The sequence below is a fragment of the Conger conger genome, chromosome 15 (assembly GCF_963514075.1).
Source record: "Conger conger chromosome 15, fConCon1.1, whole genome shotgun sequence".
Lineage (NCBI taxonomy): Eukaryota > Metazoa > Chordata > Actinopteri > Anguilliformes > Congridae > Conger > Conger conger.
Genome location: NC_083774.1, coordinates 858,669 through 882,885, shown reverse-complemented (window position 1 = coordinate 882,885; position 24,217 = coordinate 858,669). Strand labels below are relative to the sequence as shown.

Below are 24,217 nucleotides of genomic sequence, written 5' to 3'. Positions count from 1 at the left end.
ACCCCCCTGATCCTCCTGGGTGACTTCAACCTCAACTCAGAGTCCACCCAGTCTACCTTTCTCTCCCTCCTCTCTTCTTTTGACCTTACCCTCACTCTTTCCCCTCCCACCCACAAAGCAGGCAACCTTCTTGACCTCATCTTCACAAGGAGCTGCACAACAACCAACCTCTCTGTAACACCACTCCATATATCTGACCACTCCTTCATCTCTTTCTCTCTTCCACTCTCCTCTAACACCCATCCATCTCTCCCACCATCCACTGTCACCTGTCGACGGAACCTACGCCACCTGTCTTCCTCCACCCTCTCATCTACAATCCTCTCCTCCCTACCATCTGCGGAGTCTTTCTCTCGACTGTCTCCCGATGATGCGGCTACAACTCTCATGTCCTCCCTCTCATCTTCCTTTGATTCTCTGTGTCCCCTCACCACCAAACTAGCTCGGGCCTCCCCCCCCAGTCCTTGGCTTTCTGATGCTCTACGAGCTGTCCGAACCGAACTGCGGGCGGCGGAGAGAAAATGGAAAAGGTCCTGTCTCCCCAGTGATATGGCTTCCTTCCATGCCCTCTTATTATCTTTCCATTCCTCTGTCTCTCTAGCTAAATCTTCCTTCTTTCACTCGAAAATTAACGCGGCCGCCTCTAATCCCCACAAACTGTTTTCAACTTTCTCCTCTCTTCTGGCCCCCCCTCCCCCCCACACCCCTCATCACTCACACCTGATGACTTCGTCTCCTTCTTTGAAAAGAAGGTTGATGCTATTCGCAATTCCTTCTCCCAACCCTCCACCCCTGCTGACCCTCCTACCCTCCCCAACTCCCTAACCTCCTTTTCTCCCCTCTCTGACGCCGACACACTGAAACTCCTTACTTCCCACCGCCCTACCACCTGTCCTCTTGACCCCTTCCCCTCTCCCCTCCTACAATCTATATCTGATGACATTCTCCCTTTTCTCTCCTCTATAATCAACACCTCCCTCTCTTCCGGCACCATGCCCTCTTCCCTGAAGAGGGCCAGAGTCACTCCCCTGCTCAAAAAACCTACTCTCGACTCCTCTGCCCTGAACAACTACCAGCCTGTCTCTCTTCTTCCCTTTCTCGCTAAAACTCTGGAACGGGCGGTCTGCTCCCAACTGTCCACTTATCTTCTCCAGAACAATCTCCATGACCCCAACCAGTCTGGCTTCAAGAGTGGCCACTCCACTGAAACCGCCCTGCTCGCGGTCACTGAGGCACTCCACTCTGCTAAAGCAAAATCCCTCTCCTCTGTCCTCATCTTCCTCGACCTGTCAGCCGCCTTCAATACAGTCAACCATGAGATTCTGCTCTCATCGCTGTCTGGGATGGGTGTGCACTCGCTTGGTTTTCCTCCTACCTCTCTGGTCGCTCCTACCAGGTGACTTGGAGGGGCGCAGTCTCCGACCCTCACCCCCTACGAACTGGAGTCCCGCAGGGCTCGGTTCTTGGGCCTCTCCTCTTCTCGCTATACACCATGTCTCTTGGTTCTGTTATCTCTTCCCAATCTTGGGGTGACTCTTGATAACTGCCTCACCCTGGCTCCACAAGTATCCTCCACTGCCAGAACCTGCAGGTTCTTTCTGTATAATATACGCCGTATCCATCATCTCCTGACTGAGAAAGCCACCCAGTCCAGGCGCTCCTCATTTCCCGCCTGGATTACTGCAACTCCCTCCTAGCCGGTCTCCCAGCGTGTGCCATCAAGCCCCTCCAGCTGGTCCAGAATGCTGCAGCCCGCCTGATCACCAGTCAGCCCAGGTCGGCTCATGTCACCCCGCTTCTCATTGGCCTCCACTGGCTTCCTATTGCCGCACGCATCCGTTTCAAGGCCCTAGTGTTGGCATTTCAGGCTGCTGAGGGGACTGCCCCACCTTACATACAATCCCTGATCACTCCCTACTCCCCAGCTAGACCACTCCGGTCTGCCAGCTCTGGTCGCCTTACGGTTCCCTCTCTACGTGCACCTGGCGGTCGAGCTGCACGTTCACGCCTGTTTTCCGTTCTGGTTCCTCAGTGGTGGAATGACTTGCCTACCACTGTCAGAACAGCAGAATCCCTCCCCCTATTTCGACGCAGACTCAAAACCCACCTTTTCAAACTCTACCTTAGTCCTCCCTCCTGATTTCCCCTGCCCCTCCTTTCTGATATCCCTATCCTTGTCTAACCCCCCCCCCCCCCCCCCCCCCAAAAAAAACAAAAAAAACAAAAAGCACTTCCGATGACAACTATGTTTAGAACAGCATTTCCTGTGTATTTTGCTAGTTTCTGGATGTGATGCTCTGACTTATGGTAGAACCTATGCACTTGTAAGTCGCTTTGGATTAAAAGCGTCTGCCAAATGACTAAAATGTAAATGTAAATGTAAATATTTTACACTTTAATAATACTTCACATACCCCGCTTCAGCATCATCTTGTATTGTAAATATTTTTTTTATTTATATTTACATTCTAGATTAGATTCCACCTCATTTTATATCTATGTTTCTATTTTTTGTATTATTCTTTATGTTGTCTGCATGCACCCATTAACCACAGCAAATTCCTTGTATGTAAAAACTACATGGCGAATAAAGTGATTCTGATTCTGATTCTGATTCTGATTCTGATCACAACCCTGCTACAACGCTCACGCAACACATGCAAAACTGTAACAATTCTTAATCTCGCTTCCATCAAACAGGATCATTTTAAGTTATAGTTTCATGTGATGGAAGACCAATGTCCTGGAGGAGCTGTGTATCTGCACTCTGTTTCTCTCTGGGGGAGTCCTTCAGCTGGAGGAAGAGGGGCATGAGCCCCCCAGGACAGAAGCGTGGCCCATCCCATGAAAAGCAAAAACAAAATGGAGGGTCAGTGGGCCCAGTCAGGAAGCAGCACAGAGCGGAGGGAAACCAGGAAGCCATTACAATGTGTGTGAGAGACCCACCATGCACACATCAAGAGCAACCGTGCTGAGAGAACCGTGTGTGTGTGTGTGTGTGTGCGTGCGTGTGTGTGTATGTGTGTGTGTGTGTGTATGTGTGTGTGTGTGTGTGTGTGTATGTGTGTGTGTGTGCGTGTGTGTGTATGTGTGTGTGTGTGTCTGTGTGTGTCTGTGCGTCTGTGTGTGTGCGTCTGTGTGTGCGTGTGTGTGTGTCTGTGTGTTCGTGTGTGTGTCTTTGCATGTGTGTGTGTCTGTGTATGTGCGTGTGTGTGTCTGTGTGTGTGTGTGTGTGCGTGCATGACTGGGACACGCAAGGTCAGTGGTTCTAATCCTGGTGTAGCCACAATAAGATCCGCTCAGCCGTTGGGCCCTTGAGCAAGGCCCTTAACCCACACAGCTCCAGGGGAAGATTGTCTCCTGCATAGTCTAATCAACTGTATGTCACTCTGGATAAGAGCATCTGCCAAATGCCAAAAATGTAATGTAATGTGTGTGTGTGTTTGTGTTTTTGCTGTTTATGACTACATTTGTGCTGCATATTTTCTGTTTATGTACGCAGACCAAGCTGGTTTATTTTTGGCTGCCCTTGCTTTATTGTATGCCTCACGTGTTCAGAAATGGAGAGCTAATTACGGTCATCTAGCTACTACCTGTAAGGGATAACGTTGCTGAGAATAGCGGTCTCATGTTCGTTTAGAACTTTAGATTTGTCAGATTCATGTTAGCATTGTGTATCCCCATGTTAAGCTTATGGATAATTAATCGTCTGAATTTTGAATTGAGGTCGAATTCAAATGTAAGAAAATGTACAGTCTTGAAATGAGAAAAGGCAAGTCTATATCTGAATCACCAACAGAATTAATGGTCTTGGGTTGGGTTGTTAAAAGTCTTTATTTTTTATGATAATTTTTCTGGGCATCCATAACACAGAAATGGCGCTCAATCAATGAGTGTGAGTGAATGGTGTGTGTGCCCTGCGATGGACTGGCGACCTGCCCAGGGTGTATTCCTGCCTTTCGCCCAATGTATGCTGGGATAGGCTCCAGCCCCCCTGCGACCCTGTTCAGGATAAGCAGGTTAAGACGATGGATGGATGGAAATACAGCATCTTTCAGGCTAGATCTTTACCCACTTTCCACAGAGTTACTCCACTGTTACAGACACCTTCATTGGACAGATATGTATATGAGTCTGGAGAGAAAAACAATGAAAGAATGGAAACAGTCTCTCAGTGAAGGAGTGTTTAAAAGTGTAGAGAGGAGTGTTGTCACTGGGGTCAGAGAATGACACCTTCCCCCTGTCCCAGTCCAGCTGCACTCTGACCCTCTGGAGTTTCCTCTGCACAGTGAGGACTGTAGATGGAGAGGTCAGGGCTCTGTATCTCCCACTGTTGTGATGACAAATACTCCACACTCCTCCTGCTGGGCTCAGATCCATACGCCCTTTCCTGCTGATGGACTCCTTAGCCACACCCACCCACCAGTCCCTACCCCCCACTTCTACATCCCAGCAGTGTCTCCCTGAGCTGAATCCCTCAGAGCCCAGCACCCAACACCACTCATAAAATCTCTCTGGATTATCAGGAACCTGCTGTCTCTCATCACTGTATCTCACACAGGTCAGATCCTCAGACAGTGAGAGGTTGGGATGTGCTGTGTTTGGGTCCAGAGTCACAGGAGCTGAAGGGACAGAGAATGAGACATCAACACTGATCAGCACAAAGGGAAATATTGGCTTTCTAAGGATATGACCTGGTTTTCACCAAAATCACCATGACAACCTGAGAACTGATGAATTAAACTATTTCACACAGTGTATAATAATTGGAAGAGGGAGCAAAACCTCCTTCCCCTTCAATGCAGTATCAGTGTTGAAGCAGCATTTTATTATGAGCATCAGTGAGATTAAGGACTGGTGCTCAGTCTCTTCACTCCAGGGCTCTTACACAGACAGGACCAATATGACGCTTGTGGAAAGGATGCTGAAGAGTCCCCCTGTACAGTGACAATGTGGAGCTCCCTGCCCCCAGTACTCACTGTATTGAAAAGTCCCCAGCATCTTCTCCCACACTCTGTACTTCAGATTGCCCAGGTGCTTGGCCACATCAATCAGCGGTCCTGAGACCTTCTCTGGATCCCCCAGTGTGCACTGGGCTCTGCAATAATATTCAGGAGTCACTTGTGCTGTGGGCGTGGCTTCATTACCATAGAAGATTATCAGCAGCAACATCAGATCTTCATTCTGTAAGAAAATGGCTCCATCCCTCCCAGCATTCTGCCACACAGCCCCACTGAGAGACACACACTCACAGCCCCACTGAGAAACACACACTCACAGCCCCACTGAGAGACACACACTCACAGCCCCACTGAGAAACACACACTCATAGACCCACCCCATTGAGAGACACACACTCATAGACCCACCCCATTGAGAGACACACACTCACAGCCCCACTGAGAAACACACACTCATAGACCCACCCCATTGAGAGTCACACACTTACAGCCCCACTGAGAAACACACACTCACAGATCCACCCCACTGAGAGACACACACTCACAGCCCCACTGAGAGACACACACTCACAGCCCCACTGAGAGACACACACTCACAGCCCCACTGAGAAACACACACTCACAGCCCCACTGAGAGACACACACTCACAGCCCCACTGAGAGACACACACTCACAGCCCCACTGAGAGACACACACTCACAGCCCCACTGAGAGACACACACTCACAGCCCCACTGAGAGACACACACTCACAGCCCCACTGAGAGACACACACTCACAGCCCCACTGAGAGACACACACTCACAGCCCCACTGAGAGACACACACTCACAGCCCCACTGAGAGACACACACTCACAGCCCCACTGAGGGACACACACTCACAGCTCCACTGAGAGACACACACTCACAGCCCCACTGAGGGACACACACTCACAGCCCCACTGAGGGACACACACTCACAGGACCTGATGAGAGGATGCAGTCTCCTTACCTGTTCTGTGAAACCTTGTAGCTCTGAAATAAGGAGAGTGAATTATTATGACTGCAGCAAATACTAATTCCAGTTAAACTGTGAATCCACAGAACCATCTGACTGCATGTTACTGAACGCGCTTTTCATATGACATATTACATAGCAAACTAAACATGTGGCTTTAACACAGTTGTATATGTGTAAAATGTGTGCATGTAGGATGATAAATGTAGGATGACTAGTAAATAAAAAACAACCTACAAAAATTAGACTTTAATTCAACTGCTTGATAAAGTATTGAAGAGATTTGATGATATTAGCCAGTTTACATGAAACGGTGTTTTAGAGAATACTATACTTTATGAATGAGCATTAACAACTGTTTGATTAGAGTCCTCCAGACACAGAGTGAACAGGTCTTACCTGCAGAAATGAGACATCTTCAGCTCCCAGCTCCTGTTCTATGGCTTTGATCTGTTCTGAAAGGGATGATATCTCTTCTGTCATCTTCTCAATCTTCTCCTTCATCTTCTGACTCTTCTGCTCCTCTTCCTCCCTCAGTGCAGTGATCCTGGCTGCCTCTTCATCTTTTAGGAACTGCTGAAGTTTCTCAAACTCCATCTTTATCTGTCTCTCTGTGTGCTGGGCCTGGCTCTGGAATAAACATAATTCACCATCATTTCTGCACAATCCAGTGCTGCATTTTCAACACTGTGATTGAAAGGCCTCAGTTCAGTACCTTGATGTGCTCTGCTGTTTGATCACAGATTACTTTCACTGCATTGAAGGCTTTTAGCTTCTCCTGCAGTGGAGCCAGTGCAGTCCTGAGTTTCCCCTGGAAAGAAATGACAGAGTCCACACTTTACTGAGGAACCAGACCCACAGTAAACTTCACTGCCTGCACAGACTGCACAAGAGCCCCTGCTCAGACAGAGGGGAGCCAGAATGGAGACTCAGGTCACAGATTGTGTAGAGCAATGCACAAAACTATAAAATCAGAGCTTACAAAGTGAGGTGTTGTTGGGTTGTTGGGAGTGTTTCACTTGTGTATGTGTGAGTATTTCACATGTGTGTGAGGACACATGAGTATGTATGTACAGTGGGGTCCAAAAGTCAGAGACTACATTGAAAATCTGGGATGTTTTTTTAATGTAATCCTGAAAATAAAGAGTCACTTCAAAGCTTTGCAAGAACTACTCAAAGACCAAAGAAGAGCAAGGAGTGCTGCACAATCCACAGTCACCTGACCTCAACCCCACTGAACAATTTATGGGGGCACTTGAAGACGGACAAAAGCCAAGCATTCAGTAACATCACAAAATGCTCTTTGGAACATTGTCAAATAATGCTGGGATAACATGAATCATCTGGTTTTGCACAAATTTGTGGAGTCCATGCCAGCTTGATTGCCCGTTGCCAAATCTTTTAAAAGATTCAACTCTTGACTCAATTTGTTATCCTGATAATATAATTAGTAATGATGAAGTTTGTATTAGAAAACAATGTAATAGAAAACAAACAGAAGCATTTTCAAGAGTGGCCTCAGAGCTTTGGACCCCACTGCATGTGTGAGTGTTTCACATGTGTATTTGTGAGTGTTTCACATGTGTATTTGTGAGTGTTTCACATGTGTATTTGTGAGTGTTTCACATGTGTATGTGTGAGTATTTCACAGGTGTATGTGTGAGTGTTTCACATGTGTATGTGTGAGTGTTTCACATGGGTATGTGTGAGTGTTCACATGTGTATGTGTGAGTGTTTCACATGTGTATTTGTGAGTGTTTCACATGTGTATTTGTGAGTGTTTCACATGTGTATGTGTGAGTGTTTCACATGGGTATGTGTGAGTGTTCACATGTGTATGTGTGAGTGTTTCACATGTGTATGTGTGAGTGTTTCACATGGGTATATTCAAGCAAAGTTTCAATTTTGCCCTCGACAGCCCCTCATAGTTTTGGATATGAGTGTTTGGTTGCGTTCTGTTGGTTTCACAAAAACAAACTTGCACATTCTGACCTGAAAATGATCAAAACTGTCTTCATTTCTTTACAGAGTCAATTTATATTAATAAGAAAAAAACACAGTTATTTTCGGCCCAAATATTCATGAAAAGTATAAGGACCCCTCTCCCTCCTGACCCTCTCTCCTGTCACTCTATCGGTCATGTGACACATCGTGACAATACAGTAACTACCTCTATACATTCATATTGGATATTAATTATATTTCTGACACAATTTACTAGTTTGATTTAACTGTCAGTAGATGACAGCACTGCAGAGCCCAACTTCATCAATATCCATTTTACATACCTTGTAGTCAGTATTATCTGCAGTTTAACTTATAAATAGTTAGTTGTTAAAGTCTGAATTCTGTGATCAAACACTTACCTTATACTCTTCTGCAGCCTCCTGAACTGGTAGCATTTTATGTTCTTCATGTTTTCTTGAAGTTTGGCAGATAACACAGATGGGTATTTGATCCACCAGACAGAAGAGTTTGAGTTTCTCACTGTGCAGACTGCAGAGCACTTCAGATCCTGCTTTAGCTCTCTGACTTCTCTCCTTTAAGAACGCCTCACAGGCATTCTTAAGAGACAGGCTAATTGGAGGATAATCCATAGAAGCTCTTCTCCTGCAAACTGGGCACTCTCGAGATCCCTTCTGATCCCAGTACTGCGGCAGACAGGCCTTACAGAAGCTGTGACTGCATCTCAGGACAACAGGATCCCTGAAGATTTCAGAGCACACAGGACAGGAGAGCTCCTCTTCCAGGAGAGAAGATCCAGACGCCATTTTGTCTCCGTCTGTTCAGTCTCTGCTAAATCTGCAGTTTGGTTTCACTTTTACTTACTGCTGTTACAGAAACTTAAAAATTAAAACAAACTGTCTTTAAATTAGTCTCAAGTCTCTGCTCTTCTCAGTCAATATCTTTTGAAAAGCTTTTGTTTCTGAAACATATTCACAGTCAAATCATATCATAAGACCGCCAGTGTAATTACATTTCCTGTGTGTGAGACTTTGTACTTCCCGCTTCCTGTTTGACATGTCCGATTATCAGAGACACTTCCTGCAGGGGGCAGCATTGTGCGGTTTGATTGGCTGATCTGCCAGCAGATTCACACCAGCCCTGTTCTTCAGGGTCTGGCAGTTCACTCATGTGTTAAAGTGAATCTTACACCTTAAAGGTCAAAGACCTTCCCAAAGATTTGACAAAATCCACGTTTTCGGGATTATCGTTTGCTTTATGCTTGAATTTGTTGTCTCCCAAATTGTGAGTTTTATTGGTCATGTGTCCATAAGTTCATCAAATAAGATCTACAGTTGCTATCAAAATTGTTCAACCCCCATTGCACATTAGGTTTATTGGCAAAATATACAATTTCTCAGCTGTTTGCAATAAACAAATGACACAAGAACTGTTTAAGTAGTTCAATGAAACATATTATTACAAAATATTACAAGGATTTCAATCCACATTCAACACAAAATGCTACTTTTAATCACTACTGCAGTCTCAAAATTATTCAACCCCTTCATGACAAGCATCTTCAGTACTTAGTAGAGCACCCTTTTGCTGTTATGACCTGCTGCAAACGCGATGCATAGCCAGACACCAGCTTCTGACAGCGTTCCTGAGGAATCTTAGCCCATTCCTCATGGGCAATGGCCTCCAGTTCAGTAATATTCTTGGATGTGCATTTGGCAACCACCTTCTTCAAATCCCACCAGAGATTTTCTATGGGGTTCAAGTCAGGCGACTGTGACGGCTACTCTAGAATCTTCCATTGCTTCTTCTGAAACCAAGCCTTGGTGGACTTTGAGGTATGCTTGGGATCATTGTCCTGCTGGAAGGTCCAATGACACCCAAGCTTCAGCTTCATCACAGACGGCATGAGGTTTTTCCCTAAGATTTCCTGATACTTGACTGAATCCATCGTGCCCTCCACACGCTGCAGGGTTCCAGTGCCAGAGGCAGCAAAGCAGCCCCAGAGCATCACTGAGCCACCGCCATGCTTCACTGTAGGCAGGGTGTTCTTTTCAGCATATGCTTCATTCTTCTTCCTCCAGGCATACCGCTGATCCATGGGCCCAAAAAGTTCCATCGCTCCACAGAACAGAATTCCAAAACTTCTGTGGCTTATTTAGATGGTTTTGAGCATATTGGAGCTGACTTTTCTTGTGCTTTTGGGTCAGTAGTGGTGTACGCCTTGGAGTCCGGGCACGGAGCCCTTCGGTGTTCAGTATGCGCCTTACTGTGCAAACTGAAACCTCAGTGCCTGCTGCCACCAAGTCTTGCTGCAGGTGTTTTGCAGTCACTCTAGGGTTTTTGACCACTTGCCTCCTCAGGAATCTGGTGGCAGCCACTGATAGCTTCCTCTTTCTGCCACGTCCAGGTAGTGTAGCCACTGTTCCTTTAACTTTAAACTTGCGAACTATGCTTCAAACTGTATCTCTAGGAACATTCAGTGCTTTTGCTATCTTTTTGTATCCTTTTCCTTGTTTGTGCAAATATTTATAACATGCAATCAAACGTCACTCTCAACAAACCCCTAGCCAGTCCAGGTATTTATGCGTTTTATCTCAAGCACACCTGAACTCATTAGTTGCACCAGGTGTGCTTGAAACAGGGGGTTTAATAATTTTGAGACTGCAGTAGTGATTAAAAGTGGCATTTTGTGTTGAATGTGGATTGAAATCCTTGTAATATTTTATAATATTATGTTTCATTGAACTACTTAAACAGTTCTTGTGTAATTTGTTTATTGCAAACAGCTGAGAAATTGTATATTTTGCCAATAAACCTAATGTGCAATGGGGGTTGAATAATTTTGATTGCAACTGTAATTAACCTCAGTCTAATTGTTTAGGACAGAGAGTGAAACCAGCGGCCCCGGGCCGCATCCCACCGGGGGAGCATCAGAGGAGCTCAAACGCGTTGCCCATGACAACCTTCAGCCCTGTTTCCATGTGAGGGACACAAGCCAAACCACACGAGCCAATGCTGCCATCTAGAGGTGATCATGCGCTACTACAGCCACTCTGAAGATCATACACTGGGAAGGTGAATACAAATATTACAATAAGGATTGTATCTCAGAATATGTCTTGTGTTAACATAAGGGTTGCAGTTAGGGTTCATCTAAGGATTGCGGTTGAAGTTACTCATCATAACGGTCTTAAAACACATTTGTATTTATTTATTTCATCATGGTTGTAACATGAACTGTAGCAGTTACCTGGATGGGGTGCCATACCCTCTGAATGGGAAATCAGAAGAATGGAAATGAAACGACACGGGAAACAGAAATGGCGAATGAAAGGGGAAACACCTACAGTCCCTAAAAGATAAAAACCCTCAATGGCTGCCTGACCAAAATAAGCCCCTGAGAGACTCAGAATTCCCCCGGAGTCAGCTTCAGCGCAATAAAGGAAACACAGCAAAGCAACAGAATGCACTGTCCCAAGGGAAGGGTTCACAGCCACATGCTAACATCACAGATTACACTCACAGACTGTGCGTTGTTATGGCTTCTGGTTTAGCCACACGCTAACATCACAGATTACACTCATAGACGGTTGTTATGGCTTCTGGTTTAGCCACATGCTAACATCACAGATTACACTCACAGAAGGTGTGCGTTGTTATGGTTTCAATATAATTATCAGAAATGGGAAGATGGAATTTCTCACTTATTGTGCATTTGGGATTCATCCCCTTCCCCTCTGAACTGCATACTCTACACCCATCCTGTTGACTTTATAGATTACCTGCTAGTTTAATACCTGAACATGTTACTATATCGACCTATAGGCCAGTATAACCTATATAGCCGGGTTCCTATAGATCTCTTCCCCTGGGGAGTTTTTTCTCACCACTGTTTGAGGGTTTTTCTCCGAGTAGGTATTCGTCACCTCGTGTTATCTGGGGGCTCAGGGCTGGCATTCCCCAGGTTTTCTTTCATTCTGTCACTCTGTGAAGCGTCTTTTGGTGAGGTCATCAGTGAAAAGCCCTATACAAACAAGTCATAAGTCATTTGTGATTTTGTGCATTTTTCAGCACAAAGATGGCATGCATTTCATTCAAATCTAACCAGATTATCTATATCTATATATATATTTCTGCAATAAAAATCAGGCGGAGATGATCATTATTTTGAGTTTGTTTCATTATTGTACTTCAAGCAATTGAACAGAATTACTAATTTTCAAAATGGTCATTATTTCCAAAAGACTTCAAGATTAAACAAAATTCTGTACAGTATATGTTAATGAAACTGGACAATTCATCATCTTAACTTGCTGGAAATAAAACAAAGACCAAAAAAAAGTTAAAAGCCTTCATCAAAAAGTAACATTCACAAAGATTATCAGTGATTTCAACATTGGAAACATTTTCTGTACAGAAATCCGGTGGGTCCCAGGTGATGTCCCCCCCCTCCAACTCAACACAGGAATCATCTTGAAACGTCCAGGACTTTAAATCAATGAATCGATTTTCTTAGATCTTAATTCCCTTAAATTCCCTGACTGGATATGAGACTCCCCTCTCCAGCAGCACTGCAGTGCAGTGTTTCGTGAGCCACGGACCCCTTGCCGAGCTCAGACCTCACGTTCCCACAAGCAGTACCCCACGAGGAGGTGTCTTGGGGACGAACTCTCTTTTCCTTTAAGTACTCCGAACATCCTGGAGCCCTGGTAAGTTCGACTGAACTTCCAGCCCAGTCTCAAAGTGAAGGGTGTGATGCAAATCTGGTATAAAATTTCCTGTATTCACTGTATTCCTCTAAGAGAACCTTTATCACATATGATTATAGTAAGATATACTTTATTATAATCAATTAAAATAATAGAGTTATACAGCTGACAGGTTAAACATCATCTTTCAGTTCGCTAATCACATACCAGTTCCATATACCCCTTTAGCTCTTTCTAATTTACCTTTCCACCAGATGTTAAATTCTAGGTACACCCCTCAAATACCCATCATCCTCTTTGACCTTATCCTATGGCTCCCCCTTCACAGAGATAAAAGCTAATGAACTTCCATCAATACAATGGGTACAAACACCCCTAAAGTCTACTACTTATTTATATCGTATATAGTATCTTACTAAAAAATAAAAGACATAAAAATAAAAGGAAACTTATAACTTTTAAATCACCTAATAATACTACCTTCTATAGTATCTTACTGAAAAAGAAAAGACATAAAAATGAAAGGAAACTTATAACGTTGAACTTTTATATACTACTTTTCCTACTTTTACAAGTAATATAGATTATAATTACCACCCATGCCCTAAATATAGCCGTCTCGTTTTCTGCGGGATTTGATCCCTCCTCCTTGTTGTTGATGAGCTCTTTGAACAGCTGCATTGGTTTGGAAATCTGGGGCAGGATCAGGACCCAGACTTTTGAAAGATGTGACTTTGCTCCAGTCACTGGCTCCAATGCCGCAGATGTCCTTGGTGACAGCCTTCACCTGCACTTCATACTTCTCCTGCCTGTTGTCTGGGATGTGCACTGGTATGTCTTCGAACACGTCGGGGGGTTTGCAGTGCAGCCGCAGCATATGCCTCTCCTCACTGACACTGAGGTTAGGGGGGGAGGCTTCATGTTCTTGCGTGGGTCCAGCAGGAAGGTGTTCTGTAGCATGGAGGAACCCCGCGTCCCATCTGTTGGCCTCCAGGTGCAGTTCACGGCTCCAAGCATGTCGTAAAAGCCCTTTAACTCTTTCACCAGCTTTTCTGTATGATGAGGGATGCGCATGAACACCTCTTCGACATCAGTCCCGCTGCCACAACTCTTGGGCTAAGTCCGCACCGCGTACATCACTCTGTTCTCCATATCCATATCCTGGAGTGGCGCGCAGAGGGAGCACACCACTCCAGCTTGACTACAGCTGTCCTGCGTTGCTCTCTCTTCAACAGCCCATAGATATCTTCAACAGCAAAATTCTAAGATGCTATTTCTTCTCTCTTCTTTCTTCTTCTTTTTTCTTGCTTTTTAACGTCTTAAAGCTCATTCCTTATATATCCTTAACTTGTATAAAAGTGTACCTTTTTTGATAAGAAATGTCCCCAGTATACCAAGTGGAAAGACATTTATCTCTTATGCAACTTTTTTAATGAACATATTCATCACTGTTATTTGTCTCCCTGTCATAATCTCTCCTTGGACTCTCTCCAAACTTTATACAAACATCATACAAGCCAGCAGTAAGTGCCTTCCACCATCTCAATACACTCTTCAGGTGCTCTTTTTTGTGGTGCCTTAAGGGATCTACAAAGGACATCCAGCTAATAGCTGAGTGAAATTCATCACTTAACTCCTCCACTGTTAGTCCTTTGAATCTATCCAATAAATTATTTGTGCTATAATCAGGAAGGCCCTTAAAGCCTCTTAATCTTCTTTCGGTATTGACATCCCTTCCGTTTTCCTTATCGTTCCTACATTTTTCCATCTCCTCAGACTCTTTGATCTCCCAATCATCTACATTGTTTTCCTCATCGTTTTGCTTTAGCCAGGCATTGTGCTCCTCCCCTGTAGGGTTGGGGTATTCCCCGACTGCTCGCTCAGCATGTTGAATCTCCTCCAAGGTCATGCTGGAACTCATTCTATGCATGGCCTCAGTCAGAACTTTAACCTTGCTCCTTAGTACTCTAAATCTAAGTCCCCCGACTTCAGACTCCTCCGCTGACAAGTAGGGCTGCTCATGAGCTCTGAACCACATATTTTTCCTCTTACGGGCGTTCTTGCTACCACCTCAATGGCGTGTGCGAGGGGTTAACAATGCATTCCTGCCTAACCCATCTTCTGTCAATCTCTCATCAGGGGAGCCTAGGGCCGGGTCCTCGACAAGTGTTTCCCAGCTCCAGTCCTCAGGACCCACTCTCACACACTCTCACACACTCTCACACACACTCACACACACTCACACACTCTCACACACTCTCACACACTCTCACACACTCTCACACACTCTCACACTCACACTCTCACTCACACACTCACACACACTCTCACACACTCTCACACTCACACACTCACACTCACACTCTGCTCTTCTCCCTGTACACCAACAGCTGCACTTCCAGTCACCAGTCTGTCAAGCTCCTGAAGTTTGCGGATGACACCACCCTTATTGGACTTATCTCTGGTGGGGATGAGTCCGCCTACAGGTGGGAGATTGACCATCTGGTGACCTGGTGCAGTCAGAACAACTTGGAGCTCAACGCTGTATAGACAGTGGAGATAGTTGTAGACTTTAGAAAGAACCCAGCCCCACCCACCCCCATCACCTTGAGAGACTCCCCTGTCGACATTGTGGAGTCCTGCCGCTTTCTGGGAACCATTACCTCTCAGGACCTCAAGTGGGAGCTGAACATCAACTCCCTCACCAAAAAAGCCCAGCAGAGGATGTTCTTCCTGCGGCAGTTGAAGAAGTTCAACCTGCCAAAGACAATGATGGTGCACTTCTACACCGCCATAATGGAGTCCATCCTCACCTCCTCCATCACCATCTGGTATGCTGCTGCCACTGCCAAGGACAAGGGCAGACTGCAGCGTATCATCCACTCTGCAGAGAAGGTGATTGGCTGCAATCTGCCATCTCTTCAGGACCTGTATGCCTCCAGAACCCTGAGGCGTGCAGGAAGGATTGTGGCCGACCCCTCTCACCCCGGACACAGACTATTGGAAACACTCCCCTCTGGCAGGAGGCTGCGGTCCATCAGGACCAAAACCTCTCGCCACAGAAACAGTTTCTTCCCATCTGCAGCTGGCCTCATCAACAAGGCCCGGGGGACCCCCCACTGTCACAGAACCGTTACAACCGTTACAGACACGTTACATCAACTCCCTGTGATTAATGTCAACTAGGCCCGGGACCCCCCCCATTGTCACAGACTCTTATCCTGCCCCCATAGACTTTATATTTTATATTTTGCATTTTAATAATACTTCTCACACCCCGCTTCAGCATCATCTTGTATTGTAAATATTTCCATCCATCCATTATCTTAACCCGCTTATCCTGAACAGGGTCGCAGGGGGGCTGGAGCCTATCCCAGCATACATTGGGCGAAAGGCAGGAATACACCCTGGACAGGTCGCCAGTCCATCGCAGGGCACACACACTATTCACTCACACACTCATACCTATGGGCAATTTAGACTCTTCAATCAGCCTAACCTGCATGTCTTTGGACTGTGGGAGGAAACCGGAGTACCCGGAGGAAACCCACGCAAACACGGGGAGAACATGCAAAGTCCACACAGAGAGGCCCCGGCCGACGGGGATTCAAACCCAGGACCTCCTTGCTGTGAGGCGGCAGTGCTAACCACTGCACCGTCCGTGCCGCCCCCTATTGTAAATATTTATTTTTATTTTTATTTTTATTTTTATTTTTATTTTTATTTTTTATTTATATTTACATTCTAGATTAGATTCCACCTTATTTTATATCTATGTTTCTATTTTTTTTGTATTATTCTTTATGTTGTCTGCATGCACCCACTAACCACAGCAAATTCCTTGTATGTAAAAACTACATGGCGAATAAAGTGATTCTGATTCTGATTCTGATCACAACCCTGCTACAACGCTCCCCCAACACATGCAAAACTATAACAATTCTTAATCTCGCTTCCATCAAACAGGATAATTTAAAGTGAGAGTCTCATGTGATGGGAGACCAATGTCCTCCCGGGGGTGGGCTGCTGAACTGGAGGAGCTGTGTATCTGCACTCTGTTTCTCTCTGGGGGAGTCCTTCAGCTGGAGGTAGAGAGGCATGAGCCCCCCAGGACAGAAGCATGGCCCATCCCATGAAAAGCAAAAACAAAATGGAGGGTCAGTGGGCCCAGTCAGGAAGCAGCACAGAGCGGAGGGAAACCAGGAAGCCATTACAATGTGTGTGAGAGACCCACCATGCACACATCAAGAGCAACCGTACTGAGAGAACCGTGTATGTGTGTGTGTGTGTGTGTGTGTGTCTGTGTGTGTCTGTGCGTGTGTGTGTGTGCATCTGTGTGTGCGTGTGTCTGTGTCTGTGTGTGTCTTTGCATGTGTGTGTGTCTGTGTGTATGCGTGTGTGTGTCTGTGTGTGTGTGTGTGCGTGCATGACTGGGACACGCAAGGTCATTGGTTCTAATCCTGGTATAGCCACAATAAGATCCGCTCAGCCGTTGGACCCTTGAGCAAGGCCCTTAACCCCACACAGCTCCAGGGGAGGATTGTCTCCTGCATAGTCTAATCAACTGTATGTCACTCTGGATAAGAGCGTCTGCCAAATGCCAAAAATGTAATGTAATGTGTGTGTGTGTGTGTGTTTGTGTTGCTGTTTATGACGACATTTGTGCTGCATATTTTCTGTTTATGTACGCAGACCAAGCTGGTTTATTTTTGTCCACCCTTGCTTTATTGTATGCCACACGTGTTCAGAAATGGAGAGCTAATTACGGTCATCTAGCTACTACCTGTAAGGGATAACGTTGCTGAGAATAGCGGTCTCATGTTCATTTAGAACTTTAGATGAGTCAGATTCATGTTAGCATTGTGTATTCCCATGTTAAGCTTATGGATAATTAATCGTCAGAATTTTGAATTGAGGTCTAATTCAAATGTAAGAAAATGTACAGTCTTGAAATGAGAAAAGGCAAGTCTATATCTGAATTACCAACAGAATTAATGGTCTTGGGTTGGGTTGTTAAAAGTCTTTATTTTTTATGATAATTTTTCTGGGCATCCATAACACAGAAATGGCGCTATGTAGGTATATGAGAATGACTATTTGGCCAGCGGGCCCATTGACATTGTAGTCCACCTGCAATGTAGCACTGAGATTGGTTTTAAAACTAGTAAGATATTGAGGTCCACATTTTTCCATTTTCAACCAACCAACCAAAAGCAAGCAAATAGTGCACTGACAAGAATAGACATTTCTTCACTGAATTAATATCTGAGAATAACTAGACATTGGCTCAGGCAGTAAGAGCAGACAGCTGGCAGTCGGAGGGTTGCCAGTTCAATCCCGACCTAACCCCCAAATGCTCCTGACGAGCAGGCTGGTGCAATTTTCTGGCAGCCAATCACCATTGGTGTGTGAGTGTGTGAGGTTAGGCTGATTGGACAGTCTAAATTGCCTGTAGGTATGAGTGTGTGAGTGAATGGTGTGTGTGCCCTGCGATGGATTGGCAACCTGTCCAGGGTGTATTCCTGCCTTTCGCCCAATGTATGCTGGGATAGGCTCCAGCCCCCCTGCGACCCTGTTCAGGATAAGCGGGATAAGATGATGGATGGATGGAAATACAGCATCTTTCAGGCTAGATCTTTACCCATTTTCCACAGAGCTACTCCACTGTTACAGACACCTTAATTGGACAGATCTGTATACGAGTCTGGAGAGAAGAACAATGAAAGAATGGAAACAGTCTCTCAGTGAAGGAGTGTTTAAAAGTGTAGAGAGGAGTGTTGTCACTGGGGTCAGAGAATGACACCTCCCCCCTGTCCCAGTCCAGCTGCACTTTGACCCTCTGGAGGTCCCTCTGCACAGTGAGGGCTGTAGATGGGGAGGTCAGGGCATAGTATTTCCCACTCTCATACTTAAATATACTCCACACTCCTCCTGTTGAGTTCATGTTCATGTTCATATCCCCTTTCCTGCTGATGGACTCTTTAACCACACCCACCCACCAGTCCTCAGCCCCCACTTCTACGTCCCAGCTGTGTCTCCCTGAGCTGAATCCCTCAGAGCCCAGCACCCAACCCCACTTATCAAATCTCTCTGGATTATCAGGAACCTGCTGTTTCTCATCACTGCGTCTCACACTGGTCAGATCCTCAGACAGTGAGTGGTTGGGATGTGCTGTGTTTGGGTCCAGAGTCACAGGAGCTGAAGGGACAGAGAATGAGACGTCAGCACTGATCGGCACAAAGGGAAATTATGGGCTTCTCAGGATATGACCTGGTTTTCACCAAAACCACCATTACAACCTGAGAATTAACGAATTAAACTATCTCAAAAAACAAAAAACTATTTCACACAGTGTATAATAATTGGAAGAGGGAGCAAAACCTCCTTCCCCTTCAATGCAGTATCAGTGTAAAAGCAGCATTTTATTATGAGCATCAGTGAGATTAAGGACTGGTGCTCAGTCTCTTCACTCCAGGGCTCTTACACAGACAGGACCAATATGACTCTGACTGGCTTCATCAGCTTGTGGAAAGATGCTGAAGATTGCCCCTGTACAGTGACAATGTGGAGCTCCCTGCCCCCAGTACTCACTGTATTGAACAGTCCCCAGCATCTTCTCCCACACTCTGTACTTCAGATTGCCCAGGTGCTTGGCCACATCAATTAGCGCTCCTGAGACCTTCTCTGGATCCCCCAGTGTGCACTGGGCTCTGCAATAATATTCAGGAGTCACTTGTGCTGTGGGCGTGGCTTCATTACCATAGAAGATTATCAGCAGCAACATCAGATCTTCATTCTGTAAGAAAATGGCTCCATCCCTCCCAGCATTCTGCCACACAGCCCCACTGAGAAACACACACTCACAGCCCCACTGAGAGACACACACTCACAGCCCCACTGAGAGACACACACTCACAGCCCCACTGAGGGACACACACTCACAGCCCCACTGAGAGACACACACTCATAGCCCCACTGAGGGACACACACTCATTGCCCCACTGAGAGACACACACTCACAGCCCCACTGAGAGACACACACTCACAGCCCCACTGAGAGACACACACTCACAGCCCCACTGAGAGACACACACTCACAGCCCCACTGAGAGACACACACTCACAGGACCTGATGAGAGGATGCAGTCTCCTTACCTGTTCTGTGAATCCTTGTAGCTCTGAAATATGGAGAGTGAATTATTATGACTGCAGCAAATACTCATTCCAGTTAAACTGTGAATCCACAGGACCATCTGACTGCATGTTACTGAACATGCTTTACATGTGACATATTACATAGAAAACTAAATATGTGGCATTAATACAGTTGTATATGTGTAAAATGTGTGCACTTTGGATGATAAATGTCAGATGACTAGTAAATAAAAAACGACCTACAAAAATGAGACTTTAATTCAACTGCTTGATAAAGTATTGAAGAGATTTGATGATATTAGCCAGTTTACGTGAAAAGGTGTTTGAGAGAATATTATATATTATATTGTATAAATTAATGTGTGTGAGCATTAACAACAGTTTGATTAGAGTCCTCCAGACAGAGTGAACAGGTCTTACCTGCAGGAATGAGATGTCTTCAGCTCCCAGCTCCTGTTCTATGGCTCTGATCTGTTCTGAAAGGGATGATATCTCTTCTGTCATCTTCTCAATCTTCTCCTTCATCATCTGACTCTTCTGCTCCTCTTCCTCCCTCAGTGCAGTGATCCTGGCTGCCTCTTCATCCTTTAGGAACTGCTGAAGTTTCTCAAACTCCACCTTTATCTGTCTCTCTGTGTGCTGGGCCTGGCTCTGGAATAAACATTATTCACCATCATTTCAGCACAATCCAGTGCTGCGTTTTCAACACTGTGATTTAAAGGCCTCAGTTCAGTACCTTGATGTGCTCCGCTGTTTGATCACAGATTACTTTCACTGCATTGAAGGCTTTTAGCTTCTCATGCAGTGGAGCCAGTGCAGTCCTGAGTTTCTCCTGGAAAGAAATGACAGAGTCCACACTTTACTGAGGAAACAGACCCACAGTAAACTTCAATGCCTACACAGACAGCACAAGGGGAGCCAGATTGGAGACTCAGGTCACAGCTTGTCTAAAACAATGTTCAAAACTATAAAATCAGAGCAACAAAGTGAGGTGTTGTTGGGTTGTTGGGAGTGTTTCACTTGTGGATGTGTGAGTATTTCACATGTGTGTCAGGACACATGAGTATGTATGTACAGGGGGGTCCAAAAGTCAGAGACTACATTGAAAATATGGGATGTTTTTTTCTTGATGTAATCCTGGAAATAAAGAGTCACTTCAAAGCTTTGCAAGAACTACTCAAAGGCCAAAGAAGGGCAAGGAGTACTGCACAATCCACAATCACCTGACCTCAACCCCATATATGGGGGCACTTAGACTGACAAAAGCCAAGCATTCAGTAACATCACAAAATGCTCTTTGGAACATTGTCAAATAATGCTGGGATAACATGAATCATCTGGTTTTGCACAAATTTGTCGAGTCCATGCCAGCTTGAGTGCCCGTTGCCAAATCTTTTAAAAGATTCAACTCGACTCAATTTGTTAGCCTGATAATATAATTAGTAATGATGAAGTTTGTATTAGAAAACAATGGAAAAAAGAAGCATTTTCAAGAGTGGCCTCAGAGCTTTGGACCCCACTGCATGTGTGAGTGTTTCACATGTGTATTTGTGAGTGTTTCACATGTGTATGTGTGAGTATTTCACATGTGTATGTGTGAGTGTTTCACATGGGTATGTGTGAGTGTTTCACATGGGTATGTGTGAGTGTTTCACATGGGTATGTGTGAGTGTTTCACATGGGTATGTGTGAGTGTTTCACATGGGTATGTGTGAGTGTTCACATGTGTATGTGTGAGTGTTTCACATGTGTATGTGCGAGTATTTCACATGTGTATGTGTGAGTGTTTCACATGTGTATATGTGAGTGTTTCACATGTGTATGTTTGAGTGTTTCACATGGGTATATTCAAGCAAAGTTTCAATTTAGCCCTCGACAGCCCCTCATAGTTTTGGATATGTGTGTATGGCTGCGGTCTGTTGGTTTCACAAAAACAAACTTGCACATTCTGACCTGAAAATGATCAAAACTGTCTTCATTTCTTTACAGAGTCAATTTATATTAATAAGAAAAAAACAGTTATTTTCAGCCCAAATATTCATGAAAAGTATAAGGACCCCTCTCCCTCCTGACCCCCTCTCCTGTCACTCTATCGGTTATGTGACACATCGTGACAATACAGTAACTACCTCAATACATTCATATTGAATATTAATTATATTTCTGACACAATTTACTAGTTTGATTTAACTGTCAGTAGATGACAGCACTACAGAGCCCAACTTCATCAATATCCATTTTACATACCTTGTAGTCAGTATTATCTGCAGTTTAACTTATAAATAGTTAGTTGTTAAAGTCTGAATTCTGTGATCAAACACTTACCTTATACTCTTCTGCAGCCTCCTGAACTGGTAGCATTTTATGGTTTTCATGTTTTCTTGAAGTTTGGCAGATAACACAGACGGGTATTTGATCATCCAAACAGAAGAGTTTGAGTTTCTCACTGTGCAGACTGCAGAGCACTTCAGATCCTGCTTCAGCTCTCTGACTTCTCTCCTTTAAGAACGCCTCACAGGCATTCTTAAGAGACAGGCTAATTGGAGGAAAATCCATAGAAGCTCTTCTCCTGCAAACTGGGCACTCCAGAGATCCCTTCTGACCCCAGTACTGCTGCAGACAGGCCTCACAGAATCTGTGACTGCATCTCAGGACAACAGGATCCCTGAAGATTTCAGAGCACACAGAACAGGAGAGCTCCTCTTCCAGGAGAGAAGATCCAGACGCCATTTTGTCTCCGTCTGTTCAGTCTCTGCTCAATCTGCAGTTTGGTTTCACTTTTACTTACTGCTGTTACACAAACTTAAACATTAAAACAAACTGTCTTTAAATTAGTCTCAAGTCTCTGCTCTTCTCAGTCAATATCTTTAGAAAAGCTTTTGTTTCTGAAACATATTCACAGTCAAATCATATCATAAGACCGCCAGTGTAATTACATTTCCTGTGTGTGAGACTTTGTACTTCCCGCTTCCTGTTTGACATGTCCGATTATCAGAGACACTTCCTGCAGGGGGCAGCATTGTGTGGTTTGAGTGGCTGATCTGCCAGCAGATTCACACCAGCCCTGTTCTTCAGGGTCTGGCAGTTCACTCATGTTAAATTGAATCTTACACCTTAAAGGTCAAAGATCTTCCCAAAGATTTTTTCCTTAACATTGACAAAATCCAGGTTTTCGGGATTATCATTTGCTTTATGCTTGAATTTGCTGTCTCACAAATTGTGAGTTTTAGTGGTCATGTGTCCATAAGTTCATCAAATAAGATCTACAGTTGCAATTAAAATTATTCAACCCCCATTGCAGATTAGGTTTATTGGCAAAATATACAATTTCTCAGCTGTTTGCAATAAACAAATGACACAAGAACTGTTTAAGTAGTTCAATGAAACATAATATTACAAAATATTACAAGGACTTTTATCCACATTCAACACAAAATGCTACTTTTAATGACTACTGCAGTCTCAAAATTATTCAACCCCCTCATGACAAGCATCTTCCGTACTTAGTAGAGCTCCCTTTTGCTGTTATGACCTGCTGCAAACGCAATGCATAGCCAGACACCAGCTTCTGACAGCGTTCCTGAGGAATCTTAGCCCATTCCTCATGGGCAATGGCCTCCAGTTCAGTAATATTCTTGGGTGTGCGTTTGGCAACCACCTTCTTCAAATCCCACCAGAGATTTTCTATGGGGTTCAAGTCAGGCGACTGTGACGGCTACTCTAGAATCTTCCATTTCTTCTTCTGAAACCAAGCCTTGGTGGACTTTGAGGTATGCTTGGGATCATTGTCCTGCTGGAAGGTCCAATGACACCCAAGCTTCAGCTTCATCACAGACGGCATGAGGTTTTTCCCTAAGATTTCCTGATACTTGACTGAATCCATCGTGCCCTCCACATGCTGCAGGTTTCCAATGCCAGAGGCAGCAAAGCAGCCCCAGAGCATCACTGAGCCACCGCCATGCTTCACTGTAGGCAGGGTGTTCTTTTCACCATATGCTTCATTCTTCTTCCTCCAGGCATACCGCTGATCCATGGGCCCAAAAAGTTCCGGTTTTGTTTCATCGCTCCACAGAACAGAATTCCAAAACTTCTGTGGCTTATTTAGATGGTTTTGAGCATATTGGAGCTGACTTTTCTTGTGCTTTTGGGTTAGTAGTGGTGTACGTCTTGGAGTCCGGGCATGGAGCCCTTCGGTGTTCAGTATGCGCCTTACTGTGCAAACTGAAACCTCAGTGCCTGCTGCCACCAAGTCTTGCTGCAGGTGTTTTGCAGTCACTCTTGGGTTTTTGACCACTTGCCTCCTCAGGAATCTGGTGGCAGCCACTGATAGCTTCCTCTTTCTGCCACATCCAGGTAGTGTAGCCACTGTTCCTTTAACTTTAAACTTGCGAACTATGCTTCCAACTGTATCTCTAGGAACATTCAGTGC

The 24,217-nt window shown here is 45.0% G+C and overlaps 2 protein-coding genes across 2 annotated transcripts; both read right to left on the bottom strand.

Moving 5' to 3' along the window:
• Positions 1-3,828: 3,828 nt before the first annotated feature.
• LOC133112089 (zinc-binding protein A33-like) lies at positions 3,829-8,930 on the bottom strand. The gene is made up of 6 exons (XM_061222776.1): positions 8,326-8,930; positions 6,675-6,770; positions 6,359-6,589; positions 5,954-5,976; positions 4,980-5,098; positions 3,829-4,622 (listed from the first exon to the last, which is right to left on the bottom strand). The coding sequence occupies exons 1-6, from the start codon at positions 8,728-8,730 to the stop codon at positions 4,087-4,089; spliced, it is 1,410 nt and encodes a 469-aa protein (XP_061078760.1). The 5' UTR covers positions 8,731-8,930; the 3' UTR covers positions 3,829-4,086.
• Positions 8,931-17,762: 8,832 nt separating this feature from the next.
• Positions 17,763-22,518, bottom strand: LOC133112136 (E3 ubiquitin-protein ligase TRIM35-like). Its single transcript, XM_061222847.1, has 6 exons — positions 22,114-22,518; positions 20,525-20,620; positions 20,209-20,439; positions 19,789-19,811; positions 19,225-19,343; positions 17,763-18,831 (listed from the first exon to the last, which is right to left on the bottom strand). Exons 1-6 carry the CDS (start codon positions 22,516-22,518, stop codon positions 18,290-18,292), a joined length of 1,416 nt encoding a protein of 471 aa, XP_061078831.1. The 3' UTR covers positions 17,763-18,289.
• Positions 22,519-24,217: the final 1,699 nt, after the last annotated feature.

Coding starts and splice junctions, on each gene's coding strand:
- LOC133112089 (XM_061222776.1), bottom strand. CDS start 8,730: ATGGCGTCTGGATCTTCTCTCCTGGAAGAGGAGCTCTCCTGTCCTGTG. Junction 6,771..8,325: donor AGGCTGCAGAAGAGTATAAG/GTAAGTGTTTGA, acceptor ATTTCTTTCCAG/GGGAAACTCAGGACTGCACT. Junction 5,099..5,953: donor TACAAGGTTTCACAGAACAG/GTAAGGAGACTG, acceptor ATATTATTGCAG/AGCCCAGTGCACACTGGGGG.
- LOC133112136 (XM_061222847.1), bottom strand. CDS start 22,518: ATGGCGTCTGGATCTTCTCTCCTGGAAGAGGAGCTCTCCTGTTCTGTG. Junction 19,812..20,208: donor AAGACATCTCATTCCTGCAG/GTAAGACCTGTT, acceptor TCCATATTTCAG/AGCTACAAGGATTCACAGAA. Junction 18,832..19,224: donor GCTGGGGACTGTTCAATACA/GTGAGTACTGGG, acceptor CTGTCCCTTCAG/CTCCTGTGACTCTGGACCCA.